At 37.0% G+C, this 17,625-nt stretch overlaps 1 protein-coding gene across 11 annotated transcripts in view; it reads right to left on the bottom strand.

The window, feature by feature from the left end:
* Positions 1-2,659: 2,659 nt before the first annotated feature.
* LOC102411999 (SSX family member 2 interacting protein) overlaps positions 2,660-17,625 on the bottom strand; it is a 59,144-nt gene continuing 44,178 nt past the window's right edge. For 9 of the 11 annotated variants that reach the window (XM_025288372.3, XM_044944776.2, XM_025288369.3 and 6 more), the window contains 6 exons: positions 13,700-13,850; positions 12,114-12,250; positions 11,599-11,772; positions 8,594-8,708; positions 7,955-8,120; positions 2,660-4,201 (listed from right to left, as the gene is read on the bottom strand). In XM_025288372.3, coding sequence (XP_025144157.2) covers positions 4,024-4,201; positions 7,955-8,120; positions 8,594-8,708; positions 11,599-11,772; positions 12,114-12,250; positions 13,700-13,850 — 921 coding nt within the window. In that variant the 3' untranslated portion in view covers positions 2,660-4,023. The remainder of the gene's footprint in view (positions 4,202-7,954; positions 8,121-8,593; positions 8,709-11,598; positions 11,773-12,113; positions 12,251-13,699; positions 13,851-17,625) is intronic. The other 2 variants (XM_025288373.3, XM_025288374.3) reach the window with 2 other exon arrangements.

Below are 17,625 nucleotides of genomic sequence, written 5' to 3'. Positions count from 1 at the left end.
ACAACACTGTGGGCCATGTGATCCAGATGGCATAAAGATGGGGGCAGACTGCCCGGTCCACATTGGGCATTTCACAAGCAAGAATTCAATCTTTGTACTTAGCCACACCAGTTTGGTATTTTTCATTGTAAAATGGCTTACTCTATTCCCTGTGTGAGGAATCAAACTACATCAGGTTGGAAATCAACCCAAAAGGTGCCTACCACTATCGAGAAAGAAGTTTTAGGATTCTGACCTGAAATTTAGTCCATTCATGCCAGTGAAGCAGTGTGTTTCATTATACACTACTACTTGTTTCATTAGTATTTCACATGTCTCATTAACAAATATCCCATGCTCACTGTGCATTAAGCATCTTACAAGGTACAATATTTCTGGATGTAAAACATGAGTATGGAAAAGGATCTCTACCAGGATCTTTATATATCACTGGCATTACAGCACCTTCTGAGACCTCTCAAATGAGGTATTTATAAATGTTAAAAAAAAAAACCAAAACACTCAAGTAAAATATTTTTATATAAATCAAATAATTTAATTAGTTCCATTCCACCTTCATCTACATCCAACCTGAAAAAAATGCATATTTAGAGAAATGACCAGGATAATCTATCTCATTATTCTTATCTACATGGCCCAAATCTTTGCAAATTCTTTCTCTATTAGATAATAATACATGTTCTGTGGGCAGTAATTCTTAATGCTGCTTTGCAGGTATTTTGATTGTGGAAAACAAAACCCAACACCCAACAAAAACAAAATAATATATTAGTTACATAGTTCTTCCCATAGGAAATAACAAAAAGACTCTAACTAGAAGCTTGCCACGGCATTGTTATGAGATGGATATACAGTCCTGGAATAGAACAATCAGTCCAGGGTTATCACCAGACTAAACATCTGAACAGCATTTCCCATCGTTTACGACAATTTAGGTTTTTATAGCTGGTCTTTCACTCAACCCAGAGAGTCTCAGTGGCAGAAAGCATTAGTTGTCTTTCTCTCCCTAGTGACTGACTGGAAGGTATTAATAAGGCCTGACACAGCAGGTACTTTATTTGTTTATAAAAAGACTTTTTAAAATTAAGGATAAACACAGGGAAAAAATATATTTACTAGACTTCCATGACTCACACATATATTTTAAATACAATCTAGAAATAAGAACATGATTTACATCAGGCAACACGGCATTCAAGACTTTTAGAACAGGGAATCACACAGGGGCTTGCTAGCTCAGTCTGCAAAACCTCTCCCTGCATCCCAGGTGTTTTCAAATGCTCCATTAGGGTGAGTCAAGACTGGATTCCAGGGTGCTTTCCTTCTCACCATGCACCATGAAATATGTTTTCCCAGAAAACCTGTTACATCACAAGCCCAAGAACAAGCCTTGTCAGCAAAGGTAGAAAAATGGAACTTTTAAGTAACGATAGTATTTTAATTATACTATGAAGGGAACAATTTGCTGTGGACTGGTCTGTGAATCTAAACATTTAATGCATTGCTTCTATAAGAAAATACCTATTTATTATGTTCAATTTTTATCTTAATTTTCTGGTAGGATTATTCTTCTAGTAAGTTTCTCATCATATACTGAAGATATAAAATTTTAAGAGTAGGAAATAAAACTTTTCTCTATTTCCTTTGCCACTTTTATGCTTTGAAAATTCAAAACGGGTATGCCAGGTCAAAACAAATAAGGCACAAAATATTTCAGATGTGCATCCTGATAAACAAGACGACCTTTAAGATGGTCAGGAGGCCTTGCAAGCAAAAGTGAACATGGCGCTCTCACGCACCATCACGGCTAAACGCAAGACGGCCACGTGGCTCAGCTACCAGTACTCTGCAAATACCTGCAGAAGGGAGGGAGCAAGACCCAGGAGGGGCTGTGTGTGGAGTCAGGAGTTATCCAGCATGGAATCTTTTCAACCTTCTGGGAAGCTCTGTGTAACCAGGAACCACTGTTGGAGCTGGAACGTAAGGCAAACTGACACTGTTAGTAAAACACACGACTTCCAGCAGATCTAGGCACACGTTTATCAAAAGCACGAGGGCCCTGCCTTTCACTTTATTGTTTCTTTCACACCTGAGAGTTCAAAGTAAGTCTCTAGGGAATTTTTCTTTTCAATAAGAGAATTCAACCAACTCCAAAATGGAAAGAAAAAACATGCTGCTTTGTAGAAATTCATCACCATGGAATGCAACATTCCCTAAAATAAGATCTACTTTAAAAATTAGAACAAGTTTCTAGCCAAGTACATCATGGAAACCCCTGAAAAAAGCACCCAATTCTTGACAAATATATCACTATTTAGAAAATTTGACTGCTTTTCTTTGATATCATTATTGCTCAGTTCAGTTCAATTCAGTTGCTCAGTCATGTCTGACTCTTTGCGAGTAGCCAAAGAATTATACCACCAGCTGTTTCTTCCCTTGGAATATGGTACTATTTCTGAAATTCTGCATAATTTCTAATATTTTAAATGGTAAAGAAAGGGCATGCACCAAGCTGAATGTAGCGAGGGACTAATTAGCTTTTGCTCAAGAGCCAGCTTTTTGAGACTGTAACTGTGGTACTTCACTAATGTCTTATAAGATACTCAGTGGTATGCTATTAGCCCTGAAAAAGCTTTCTATACAATGAGTGGGTGATAAAGTACTATTTAACACGACAAATTTTAATGGGACAGCCACAACCAGGTGAGTGAATATAAATGGTTAAAACTGCTAGAAAATGGGAAGGCAGATGGGCCTCAACTACAGTACCTGCAGCAAGGACTGGAGATGTGTAGGTTTCTACATGCAGAGGTAAGCAAGGGTTAGGTACCTAAAGCTTTCGGATGAAAAGCCGGGAAAGGGCTTGGGCCCACACTTATGTTATTCTTACTATAAATAATAACAACAATAACAACCATGAAGAAACATGCAATTCGTCTGGAAAATAAAACAAGTCTGTCCAGAGTATTATAGTATCTGGACTATAAAGTCTGATAATTTATGTTGTCAGATTCCCTTATTACTAAATATCTCATTGAAAAATTATTAAAGAATTACTGGCAACTATACAAAGCCTTTGCTGGTACAGGCGTTACAGTATGGGTACCCATCTGGTAAAGAAAATATCACTATCCAAACATCTTAAATATCAGTATCTTCTAACATCGAAGTATCCTAAGCCAATACTCTTAAACTGTTTTATCCAAAGGTACTCTCATCATCAAAATCAACAGTCCTTTGAAAAATTGTAATATCCTTCATATTAAAAAAATCCAATGCTGTAGAAATCTCAAAAATGGAATGTTAGTAATGTTAATTATCTAAAGAACTTGGCTTCATGGAATAGCTTTTGAGTATTTATTGCTCAGATGGGTTCAAAAAATTCTTAAACATAATGTGGCAATGGCTTTCATACATCTGTAACAGAATATCACTAATAAAAATTTATTGGCATGAAATACTATAATTATGGATGTGTAAAATCTTTAAATCTTAAAGCCTCTTAACATAATCATGTATATCTATGTACAAAACATACATAAACTTCACTTTATTTAAAACATATGAAAGAGGGAATTTCAAATCACATTAAACATAATAAATATAGAACTTGCTTTGTTAAAAATCTACAGTATACATTCAAGGAAAGGCTAAACTTCCAATGCCAACTATGTATGAGACAAAATTAAACATTTACAATAATCAGTTTCCTAAAAGTGCTATTTTTAATACCTATAATAGGAAACTCGTTCTAGTGCTTTGTTTCCATCCAAACATGTATACATTCCTTTATTCACAGAACCAGATGCTTCTGTTACTAAAAATACATATCCAAAGTTTTTATAGCCTTTCAAATAGATTTAACATTTTAGCTCTTTGGGGGAGGAACAGGGAAGTCCAAACAAACAACACAGACCATCTTAAATTATTAAGAGATCACTGACTTTATAACATGCCCTGTTTCAAACTCAGATGTGAAATCTGATGACCATGTTAATGAAAAAAAACTCCCTGTCCATATATCTAAGGTAAGTCATCCTTCTCTACATGAGAATTTGTGTAGGCCAAGGAGCATCCACTGTAGCAACCTTCCTGTGACCCAGGCCTTGACGACATGCTCCACTTCTGATTTGTACATTCTCTTCCAACCTGATTTGGCTTAGTTTCTTCAGTGGTGATATTCAGAACGTTGATTGAACTGCTGGGGAAAGAAAGGCAGATCTTAAGCATTATCTCCTCCTCCCTTCATACCTTAGATGTGCCTGAATGTCTAAAATCTGATTTCTCCCTTGCCCCATGCTAAACAAAAGTTTTGAGGACACACTGGTCAAGAACATACCAGTGCTTTAACATGGTCTAGTCTAATTTATCACTTTGATCTATCCACCTATTTATTTATCTGTTCAGTCTACTCTGAAGGATGCTACCCAACCAGAGCCTAAGGTAGATAGATAACATGTGAGTTTTGAAAGCTAATGTCTCCCATACCACAATGCCCTAGTCTTTTTATGCTTTCTTTCTTCACTCATCGATTTGTTCATGCACGCTTTCATCCTCCATCCATTCAGCCATGCAGATATTTAATGAGCGCCTGCAAAGTAGTTAAGAGTCCAGACCCGAACAGATGGTTTAGGTTCACAGCCCAGCTGGACCACCTAGTACATCATTTCTGGCAAGTTAAGCCCTGCTGTTCTTCAGCTTCCTCAGCTGTAAAGTGGAAGTAATAACAGAACCCGTAACTCATAGGCTTGAGGTGGAAACTAAATGAGTTAACACACACTAAGCACGTGTGATGATGCTCAACTAACTTTAAGTGTCAGACAACAACAATTTAAGTGTCTGAACCCTGAAACAGCCCCTAGCTTCAGAGATACTGTCTGAGGTATGCTCTGCAACCAGCCTCAAAGCAAGGAAATTTAGTTAAATGACTGCTTACAAATCATGGGGCTGAGCCAACGAACAATACATTATCATCAACTGAATAGCTTAATTTTTTCCATAAAACTTATTTTTCCTAAATATTCATTTTTTGGTGTGACTTTGGTTAATAACTCAACCTTATAATGTGGCAATCCTTAAAAAAATTAAGTTGCTTCAATTCTAAAACTGTAAACCAAAAACACTGTCAATTTTATACTTATTTGCTTAAAAAAAAAAAAAAGGCACGTGCTTATAAATCAGATTCAGAATCCCTGCCATCTCAGATGAGATCAGATCAATGGTGAACTCAGTTTCCTACGTAACTTAGTACGTGAGTTACTTTGCCGTTACTTTGCTGTAACGTGAGTTACAGCTGACATGTAAAATTCCACTCTACAGTGGAGGAGGAATGAGGATGTGCTCTAGAAATTAGGCATAAGTACTCCTAATTATTTTGCCAAAATCTGATTACAAACCCAGATCCAAAGTGCTTTAAGAGCAGGAATCAAATACACGAAATCATTAAAAATTTCAAGGCCAATGTCAAGGTGCACAGCTTCTTGCCTGATAACTAGTCACATGACTCTTATTTTATCCTCAGAGGCCAGCAACTGGAAATAGCTTAACGAAATTTTCTTAAGCTCCAAAATTCTGTTTCTATGCCACTGATACTGTTCAGTGTAGCTCTTGGGATACAAGAAACAGAAAAGCTTTTTTATAATCCATTTATGCTTACATATATTTTTATTAGCTGTTACTGAAGGTTTACAAAGGACCAAGTACTGTTTTAAGTGCTTTACATATTTTACATTTACATACATGACTGACACTGAATCTCACATGGTACCCTTACTGTAGGTACTAAATGTTGGCCTTTTTATTAAACACAGAGTCTTCAAGGAGTTATAACTAAAAATAATTATGTAAAAAAGTACAAATTTTAAATATGTAAATATAATTGAGGCAACTAGGCTACATTCTCTTTTAGGTACAGAATGTATTATAAGCATACTTCATTTTATTGCATTTCAACTTACTGTACACTTTGTTGATATTGTGTTTTTTACAAACTGAGGGTTTATGGCAATCTCGGGTTGTTTTTTAGTGATGAGGTACTTTTAAATTATGGTAGGTACACTGTTCTTTAAACACACTGCTACTGCACACTCAGTAGATAACAATACAGTGTAAACATAACTTTCATATGCACCGGGAAGCCAACAAGTTTGAGTAACACGCTTTGTTGTGATATTCACTTTTATCGCAATGGTCTGGAGCTGAGTCTGCAACATCTCTGAGGGATGCCTGCATTTGTAAATTGTGACTAGAATGTGTATCTAAATCTATACACAGAGTTCTGACTGGTCAATTTGGGGGTTTCAATAACATTCTACACATATACTCTGAGCTTACATTATCTTTTGATTGTAAATTAAACAAACTTTAACTTCCCACATTTAACCCATCAGTCAACCCACTGGCTCTAACTGCAGAATACAGCCTAAATCTAAGCATAGTCCTATCTTCAGGTTATGACCCTAGAGTCCAGATGACCACGTCTCTCATGTCCTCTCCACTGACGTCTTCTAACTGGGTCTCCTGGCTTATGCTACTGGCTCCTACGATCTGTTTATCACATAATAAAAGGAAGTAATCTTTTTAGAACTTAGATTGTTTAAAAATCATTCTCTCACTCATAAGGTCTCTAATTGTGTTCCAATGCCTTAGAACAATCCTACTTACAAGTACAGACTAACATAGTTTACAAATGAAATCTTAAGTGCATCATAGCGGGGGAGGTGTCAAGCACAGCAGGGTTGTATACAAACATATTAGTCATCAGTTGATAACTAATGAACCTGGGTGATGGGTACACAGGGGCCCTGACCGTATTCTCTTTATATCTGTATATATTTGAACTTTTACATAAAATATTCCCTCTCACCTTCACACCACTTGGTTTTGCTCGCACAAACACACCTGTGTCCTACCTCAGGGTCCCTACACTTGCCTGGAGGGCTCATCCCCCAGTCTTTTTTTGCCCCTCCATATTTTATACTTAGAGCCCTAATCCTTTTAACAGTCAATTATAAAACAGAGTGCCTTGTCCTTTTCTAAAACTTCACATTTTTGTTTAAAAATTCTTAAATTTTGTTTCAAAACTGGGCAATTATTGGTTCAAGGGCTCTCTGGCCTCTTTGGCGCTCAGCTGCACGCGTCTGTCACTGGACGGGCCGAGTGCGCCACAGCCCCAGCTCCTGCGCTCTAGATGCCTGGCCAAGTCCGAGCGCCACCATCTCCTCCTTTAACGAAGAGGAACGAGATCATGCCACACTTTGCAACATAGCCCTTTGCTCTTTTCTGTTCTTCTCTAACTCCCTAGGAATGTTCCATCTGCTTAGTTCAAAATTAATCTTGAAATAGGCTCTAAGGTAGTGCTGATATTATACCTTAGAAAATGATTTAACAACCTAAGACCAAGGAAAATACTGAAATGCAGCAGTTAAAAGCAGTTATCTGGCTTTCCTGGGGGTGTGGAGCAACTCTGCCTGTCCTGTCACCCTTGGACATACATCCTCGTCACCAGTCAAGGGAAGGCAGCTTTTCTCAGGTCTTTGTCCTTCCACATCCATAACATGGGCATACCCCATGAGACGCTTAAAGAGGTGCTCTACAGAAACTATCAATGCAATATCCTTCTATTCAATACAATTAAAATATTAAGTAACTCCTGAAATAAGATTGTACGTTAAGTTGTATTTTACCCATGAAATAAAAAGAATCACATATATATATGACTCCGCTCCCAGAAGACAGGGACCAGAGCTACCTTGCTCACTACTGTATTCCCCACACTAACAGGCATCTCTATGTAATGGATACCCGATAAGTACGTGTACAATGAATGAGTCAGTCTACTCGGTTCCTCTTCGGAGCCTTTACTATTGCTCATCCTAGACAGGCCAACTCTTCCTTCACAACGCCTCTCTAGCACTGTAACAAGTGTGCGAGGAGATCACCTACAGGCCCGTACCTATGTTCAGATGCACAAGAACGTGTCTGGCAAAAGTCTGAAGTAGAAGGAGAAGCAGGAAGAGACTTAGTCAGTTTAGACGTGCAAACTGGAGACCCGCTAGGCACACCGTGAGGCTTCTTTTGCCGTGACCTCGAGTGTAATGTAGGGGTGTCCCGATCAGAACCTGTTAAAAAAAAAAGACGAAAAAGAAGGAAGTAAAAAAGGCAGTACATATGAGGAAGCATTACTAATAAATACAGTGAAGGTAATCAACTAGGATCCTAGACTAGGTTCATTTGCAGCTCGAAGGGAGGCGTGAGAACAAGTTAATCTGAGCATCTTCTGTACGTATGAGTGTAGTCTACCTAATCTGGTGATCTTTGCTATGTTCAATCCACAAACATTTAGGAGGATCTAGTTTAAAAAATATTTCTAGATTGTGGATTTTCAAAACTTGACATTACACTCACAAAAGTTGTTTTGGGTATGCAAAGTCCTCCTGTCATTTCTATTTTGGTTACAGTAAATTAAAATATCAAAGTTGACTTTTATTCCAATTAGAGAGTTCTTACTGGTGACTGCTGATGTTATATATTAGTAACCTACAGTACTTTATTTACATGTATTTTCAGATTAAAAAGCTTACGAAGTACTCACTTCCTGAGAAGGCACTGAAAAGTTTCACATTTTCTGAGTTCTGGTGGTCAAACGTAGTCATATTTAAAAACTGTTGCTTTAACCAACTGGCTCTTTCTTCTTCAAATGCCTTTCTCTACCGTAACAAGCAAACCAAAGAAACACTGATCAATATTTCAACATTCACACAGTTGCCATTTCACACGGTTTCTTAGGTATTTGTGCTTGCTCTCTGACCATCTCTATATATTAAGTCAAAGGAATTAACCCGAGAAAACTAAATTTCATTTAAGAAAGCTGTTAAAAATAAAAATTCACCTGTTTCTCCTGACAAGTCAACTACTATTTTCACATCAATTCTGAATAAATTCAAGAGTATATAACACAGAAAAATAAGCACATTAGCATAACTTTAAACATACAGAATATCAGCATAACTTGTGAACATACAAAATATGGTAAATATAAGATTACAAGCAACAGAAAAAAACCCCATTGTAAACGAATCACTTGGAAAAAAAAAAGGCTTCATTGAGCACCGCTCTCTTCAAGCCACGTCCCAGTGCCTAGCAGCCATCATCACTTGACCACAAGAGGGCGTATGTCAAACCTCCCCTTTCTGAATAGGGGATGGATCCTAAATTCTCCCTCACCTCTCAGGTCTCTGTTTCAGGTAGATGCTCAAGCAGAGAATGGGGAGTGGTATGCAAAGTAACAAGAGTATCTCTTGGACTGGCACGGACAGAGGTGAGGGATATGAGCTCAGAAACAGAGGTGATCCCATAAGACGGGAGAAAATGCTGGCACAAACTATTTCCTGAGGAAGATAACAGCTATAGATAACATGGAATTTCATAATAAGGAGGAAGGCCATGTCAGCTACTTAAGATAACATACAGTATTTCATTCATAAACATTAATACAAAATCATGGATCACCAAATATTTGAAGAAAAATAATAGCATAAAAGAAAAATGCCAGGAGAAATAAAGAGAACTGGCCATGGGTAAAGAAAGTTCAAGGCAAGTTTCTTTAAGATAACACAAATTATCAGACAGGTTTACAAACATCTGTAAAATATAATGCTAGACACAAAACAAAAAATACACTATAAAACTTAAAAGATAAATTGTGAAGCAAAAACTCAGTGGATGAAGTGAAAAATCAAACTGACCTTGCTGAATACCAGGTTGGTGATGCACAAGATAAAAAGAGAAAATATTCCCGAATTCGGAACATAAAGTCAATCTATAGATGTAGTCAGAAGGCCAAATGTTTGTCTAGCAGAAGTTCCAGAATGCAAGAGAAGTCAGAGAAGGAAAAAATACAGAATTGAAGAAAATATCCCTAAACTGAAGAAATATAGCATCTTCAAGTTAAAAGGAGCTACCCAGACCTACCCTGGTAAAATTTCAGAACTCTTAGTTTAAGAACATAAAATTCCAAAAGCTTCCAGAGGGGGAAAAACACAGCACAGCTGTCTAAAATTAACGCAGGGTATATTATAACCAGGCTGCTCATGAGCAAAATCAGACAATGGAAGAATCAGGATAACTCACAGTTTTGAAAGGAAAAGTTGGAAAACAATTCTATATCCAGGCAAACCAATCAAGTATGAATATATTTTTGGATAGTCCAGAATTCAGAGTATTTTTCACTCACACACACTTATGAAAAAATTACTCAAGAAGGTAACACAACAGATTGAAAAAGGAACCCAAGAAAGAGAATATGAGACAGAAGTTGAATCTCATTCAGAAATCATAAAGAAAGCGCACACAAAAAAGTCAAAGAATTTACTACAGATTCTCTTCTGTGTGACAGTCTTAACAACAAAGAATACTACACAGAAGTGTCCAAACATATTACCTGGCTATAGAATGAGTATTTATATAATCACAATGTTATAAATGTTCTTTCTGGTTTTCAATTCTTAAATCTCAATCTTGGACAAAGTACTTACACTTGAATTCGTATCAAAAATCAGAACATAAATGTGGGAACACCTGACAGTGAAAAATAGCATTACGGACAAAAACGGGAGTGGAGGGTAAGAGCAGTAAAACAAGGGTAACTACAAGGACGCCCTTATCTTCCATTTCAGGGATAAAGCTATCCTGTCTAACGGTGAGCAAACATGAAATGGAAGCATTAAACAAATTAAAGTAAAAAAATCAACCAGGACAACCAGTTCTTTAAAAATTAGCTTAAACAAGTAACAATATTATGAAGAAATCATATGTATATGAGAAATAGTTGTAGATGGGAGGTATGGTAAGGGTACTAAACTCCTTGTGTTTCATAGTGGGGAATCAATAGGCTGACTGTAAGAAAAAAGGCTGAATTTTATTCAAGGTAAAATAGTTTTTCCCAGAAGAATCATAAACCTTCAATAGTGGTACCTCTGAGGAATGAAATTGTGAGAAGAATGAAGGATACTTTCACACCTTGTAGCTTTTTGGAATGAGTTTCTTTTTTTAAATCATGTCCAGACATTACTTCTCTAATTTTTGATAGGGAAATAATGCATGTAATACACTACTAAATAAAAAAGCAAGCTGTTGAAGTGCACACACACACACACACACAGTTCATCCCTGGGTAAGACAATGGCGAGAGAGACTTTCATGCATACTGTACTCTCCTTTCCCTTAAAAAAAAAAAACCCAAGACACTCTCTCGGTTGAACTCTCTCTTGACTTTACATGTACTAACAGCGGAGAGATGACAGATGCCCGAAAGAAATCTCTTGTGTGAAGCTAAACTTTTAACAGTAGAAAGCTACCCAAAAGGCATGACAAATGCCTAGTTTTTTCAATATAAAAATTTTTTTCGATTCCCAAATCTGAAGGCAAAATGATATACCTCTATGATAGCTTCCATTTCAAGCTATTTTGTGAAATCACTGGTAAAATACTTAAGGAAATGTACAGCAAAGAAACAAAAATCAGAAGTTCAATGCATTCTAGTGAGGCTTCTCCAGGACCTTCAAACATTCTACAAGGAAGGCCAATTGCTTAAAATACCTCCAATCCTAGGCGAATAGCTGCTTCTGTAAAGCTTCGTCTTTCCTTCTCGAAATTCTTTTTCTGCTCTTTAAACAGGGACCATTCTTCTTTGAGGCGCTCCTTTTCTTCCAACAAGTAACAGTCTCGTAGCAGCGAAGTGGTGTCGTCATCACATGCAGTAGCGAGCTGCTGCTATTAAAGTTTAAATCATAGTAAGTTCCAGAAGGTCCCTGCAACACTCCAACAAGTTGAAATGAAAGCAAGGGAAAAAAGCAGGCCAAACTTCAGGAGAAGGAGAGAGATGATAAACAATCAGAAAGTCAATGGAAATGAGGAGCCTCATTTCCCAAATGCTTCTACTCTAAAAGGCAAAGCATCGACTTAACGATGCTTTGTGGTCTACCTGCTAGCAAGCAGAGAACTTAGGCTGTAAAACATATCTTACGAAATAAAGGAGTAAAAATCTAGTAAGATTCAATAAAATTCTGACCCTTCACAGGGGAGAACAACTTTAAAAGGTGTCTTGCATTTACCTGTAAAAGTTGCTGCTGAGTTTTAATCATCTCTTTACACTGCTGAATTTCTAATTCGAGTTTTTCAGTTTCTTGTTCATGGTCTTGTCGTGAGATTACATCTTCATCGTTAAAACCTTCTAAGTGTACCTTTGAAACTAACACAAAACCAATAATTTGACATAAACCTTACAGTCTCCATTTTAGTTTATGGCATTTGGGGACATATATTTAAAAATCAAGAAATAAATTTAAAAATCAGAAAGGTTTTCCCTTTCTGGAATCTCAAAGGTTTTCCAAAAGGTAGTTATTTCCTTTGTCCTTTAAAAATTCCACTAGCTATAATAAAATAGAATAAAAGGTATATTATTTTAACACTAAAAAATTTTTAAAAGTAAGCAGCTGTAATGAGTTCGTGGTAACTACAAATTCATGCTATTTCTGGACTAAATGATATCCTTACTTACAAAGTTCTATTTCCAACATTTAACTTGTAATTTGTATTTATTCAAGATCATGTCCTAATTAGAAATGTAAACCTATGTTCCCAGAAAAATTAACATTCATAAACTATACTCTTTTGACACTTCCTCAAAGATCAGTGCAAGATTACAAATCTTGCTGTTATTAAATTTGACAAATATCAGGTCCAAAAATACTTGCTATTTACTAATAGACAGTGATAACTGAAATCAACAAAATCTCATGTAAATTAATTTTGATATTCTAATTGTTCAGACTTCACTTTTTAAGACAATTAGCACTGAGATTGTCATTTCTGACCATTTAGAATAAATTTTCTTTAAATAGATTGCATTTACTTAACAGAAGTCTTAATTTTCTTGATTTAAAAACATGCAAACTTGAACAAATATAAAATATTAAGGATATACTCATCAACATCAATCTACTATGTATCTATAATGACAGGAAGTGGTTATCTAAAAATAATACACTGTTGAGTGAAAAAAGAACAGTGTAGAAAAAAACAAGTAATATTCAATTTATGGTTTGTAGATATTTAAAATAAGTATTTTGCTAATGCAGAAAGATCTAGAAAGGTATGCACAAAGCTGTTACGTGTTACACATAGGGAACAGAGACCTGACTATTCTCTTGGGTTAGCCAAAAAGTTTATTCGGATTTTTCCATAAGATCTTCAAAGCTGAATGAACTTTTTGGCCAACCCAATACCTTATATACTTCCTGATATTTTGCATCAAATGTCTATTATTTTGAAAACAATTTAAAAATGAATTATTCACAACCTAAGAATATGCAAGTATCTAGGAATAATAAGAAAAAGGTTTATATTTATACTATAAATTATGATTAATATTTCCTGATTACCAAGATACAGTAAGAGACTCAGTTTACTTTATTCAACTGTCTTCTGCACTCAGAATGGATGGACATAAGATGTCCTTTTTTGAGAGATTCTGAGAGCAAAGCATATTTTCTCAAACTGCACATTTGGAAGTAGCAGAATTTTGCTTTTCAAATTGCCAGGCTAAGCTAAGGACTTTAGTCTGAGCCCATAACATGACTTTCCAAGTCAGCTTCCTGAGCGTCACAGCTTACTCTATGTGCATTCAGGTGGTACTTACCTTGGTTATCAAGTTTTTCTACGTGACTTTTCAAAATTCTCCACTGTTTTCTGATGCTATTGGTAAGCTGCTCTCTCACAGTCTCACAGGAAAGGTCCCATATACTCTCTCTACTCAGTTCCCCAGCATCCTCTTCAACATCAGAAATAACCTACAAGTGGCCAGAGATGAGAGGAAAGACCAATATCTTAAAAATGATCTGAGACACTCAGACAAAAATCATCAGACTGACGGTCAGAGACGCGTATCAACACCATTTCTATGTTGTATGTGCAACATAAATGACGTAGTTCTTAACATAAATGTCTTGAGAAAAAATAATTAATACTGGAGATAGAAATTCCCCAATTCAGGTCTCTTTAAACCTGAATTTGAAGCCAAATATAGTTAGTGACAAAGGCATGCGGCTGTTTGAGGAAGAGCCTCAGAACCTATCTCATGTTGTGTGAGGTGTTTTCACATGTCAATTGGTCCTCAACTCATGTTAACATGTGAGGAAACTGAGGCTTAGAGAAGTAGACTGGCTATCCCGATGTCACACAGCTCTAATCCAACCTGCTTCCAATTTTGGCTGTTCAGACAACTAAAACTGTGAAAAAAATCTCCAAAGTAAAAGCAACTATTAATCCTATTTTTCTCAAATACTTTTAAAAATGAAATTGGAAATATTTTTCTCTGTATTCTACCAGGACATGATATCACTGTAAAATGCAGCAACCTTTACTGATATGATCAAATAGAATCAAAGTAGGAGAAAGAACACTGGGAGGCAATACTAAATGTATACATGTCATAATAACCTGCATCTACATAAAATGGTCCTAATTTGTTATTAACATTCAGGAAAGTAGATATATATACTTAACTAATTTGAACAATAAATATCTTGTTGGAGGAAAAAAGAAGAAAAGAGAAGATAAAAACAAAGAAGAGCTGATTAGACTGTTCCCACATGCAGACAGCAGAAGTGAGGTAATGACGGAGTCTAAAGAACCGTATCAATATCTGAAGTCAGCAATGGACTGACAGAGGTCAGGGTCTCCCAGGGGGCACAAATGAGGGGAAAGCCCAGGGTATGGCTCACTATGACTCTGGTTCTTGCCGATCAACACTCTGGAGCAAGCTGACAATAATTTTTCCAAGGAGCTACACCATCTCCGCTATACATTTCAAGGAATACCAGAACACTACAAATTCATTATTAAAATTAATAATTGCCAGATTGAGTGTAAAACCATTAAATGAAGATTAAAAACACGCTTAGCAAAAAAAAAAAAAAAAAAATCACCACACTTAACTTGAATTTTGGGTATATATTTTGGCTACAATTAAGTCAGCAAAATAAAAAAATGAAAACTTGGATGCTAACTAGGCATTTCAAAGTTAGATTTTACTAATGAACCAAAATCTTTCCTTACAAGTAAGAAATAGCTGAATTACTTTTAGGAGAAAGTGGATCTAGAGAAAGATCTTCTAAAAATAAGAAATACACTTCAGAGATTATTGTTTCTCCAAACTTCAGCATTTGAATTATGAAAAACTATACAGGATACTATCATTTGTATTAAAGTTTTAAATAAATTTAATTTAAAAGATACTTGCTCCTTGGAAGAAAAGCAATGACAAACCTAGACAGCGTATGAAAAAGCAGAGAGACATTACTTTGCTGACAAAGGTCCATCCAGTCAAAGCTATGGTCTGGTAGTCATGTATGGATGTGAGAGTTGGACCATAAAGGAGGCTGAACGACAAAGAATTGATGCAAAGAACTGCTGTGTGTTCGAGAAGACTCCTGAGAGTCCCTTGGACTACAAAGAGATCAAACCGGTCAATCCTAAAGAAAATCAATCCTGAATATTCATTGGAAGGACTGATGTTGAAACTGAAGCTCCAATACTTTGGCCACCTGATGGCAAGAACTGACTCATTAGAAAATACCCTGATGCTAGGAAAGATAGAAGGCCGGAGGAGACAGGAATGACAGAGGATGAGATGGTTGGATGGCATCACTGACTTGAGAGACCTGAGTTTGAGCAGGCTCTGAGAGATGGTGAAGGACAGGGAAGCCTTATATGCTGCAGTCCATGGGGTCACAAAGAGTCGGACACAACTGAGTGACTGAACAATAACAACAACTATAATTTCAGAAAGACCTCCTTCACTTACCACCTACTTTTGCTGACTAAAAGTTGGTAGAGAGGTGAGGAAAGGCTGGGCCCAAAACTGAAAAACTAGAGGAGTTATAGAAACGATGCCAACCCTGGCAAAGTGTTAGTGAGTTATGAACTGACCCAAAGTGATGGAAAACCTTTCATAGAAAAGGTTAATTAAGGGAATATAAGATGTCAACATCAAGCAGATCTCAAATTGCAGAGTCTAAAAGAACATTCGGGTTCTTCTTTAAAGAAGAAAAAAAAAAGGTAGAAATGAGCTTATCAGTTGGACTGATTTTTGATACTAAAAAATAATCCTCAGATACAGGATAAAAAGGGGCTTCCTAGGTGGTGCTAGTGGTAAAGAACCCGCCTGCCAATGCAGCAAATGTTAAGAGACATGGGTTTGATCCCTGGGTCAGGAAGATCCCCTGGAGGGAAAGCACAGCAACCCACTCCAGTATTCTTGCCTGGAAAACTCCATGGACAGGGGAGACTGGGGGGCTACAGTCCATGGGATCACAAAGAGTTGGACACAACTGAAGCAACTTAGCATGGCTCAGCACATGTTAAAAACAAGTTTGGTGACTTACTGGTAATTAGCACTTTCCATCAAAATCGTCATTTTCACATTTTAGTTACTAATGTGAACTTGCCTGAATTTAAATGTCTATGCAAAGAACTAAGTTTAAAAAACTTTTCACCAACATGTGACTTGTTTTTTTCAGACCTCTACACATTAGGCCCTTATCAAATGATTTCCCTAGGCATTCTATCTCAAAAATAGTGACTTTCAAACGTGACTTTCTGTGATGCCTTCCATAGTTGTTTGGTTTATACACTGTACCACCCTGCTGCTGCTGCTGCTGCTAAGTCACTTCAGTCGTGTCTGACTCTGTGCGACCCCATAGACGGCAGCCCACCAGGCTCCCCCATCCCTGGGATTCTCCAGGCAAGAACACTGGAGTGGGTTGCCATTTCCTTCTCCAATGCATGAAACTGAAAAGTGAAAGTGAAGTCGCTCAGTCGTGTCTGACTCTTAGCAACCCCATGGACCGCAGCCTACCAGGCTCCTCCGTCCATGGGATTCTCCAGGCAAGAGTACTGGAGTGGGTTGCCACTATGTACCTGTTAATGTGTATAATAATCACTTCTCTATACACCCATCTCTCTCAAAAAGAGCTTCTTGCAGGATGCAATGGTCTGAATACTTGTGTTCTCTCAAAACTCGTATGTTGAAATCCTAACCCCACAGCATTAACAGGTGGGTGATCTTAAGTGATTAGATCATGAAGGTATAGCCTTCATAAATGGGCCCCCCATGAGTTCTCTCACCTCTTCCCACCAGATGAAGACAAAAGTCAGCAATCCAACCAGGAAAAGGGCCCTCACGGACACCCACTCTGTGGGCATCCAGAAATTACATTTCCAGCCTCCAGAATTGTGAGAAAACTTTCTGTTGTTTATAGGCAAACCAGTCTATGGTACTTTGCTTTAGCAGCCTGAACTAAGACAAAGGAAACAGTCAAAATCTTCTAAGCTTTTTTCTTTCCAGGGATTAGAACACATAACGGACATTCAATAAATTCATGGACTAAGTGATCATTTGGTTCCCAAAGTTAATAAGAGTTTCACTCTCTGAAAAGTAAAGCCTGCTGAGGTTACTGAAAACCAAAGCTACTTAAAAGACACTTGGCACAATGCTTAGAAGCAGGAGCTGTGGAATGAGTGAGAAAGGCTTGGATTCAAATTCTAGTTTTATCATATGTTGAC

The sequence above is a fragment of the Bubalus bubalis genome, chromosome 6 (assembly GCF_019923935.1).
Source record: "Bubalus bubalis isolate 160015118507 breed Murrah chromosome 6, NDDB_SH_1, whole genome shotgun sequence".
NCBI classification, from domain to species: Eukaryota; Metazoa; Chordata; class Mammalia; order Artiodactyla; family Bovidae; genus Bubalus; species Bubalus bubalis.
Note: the sequence above shows the minus strand (reverse complement) of the source record. Positions and strands in the feature narration are given on the sequence as shown.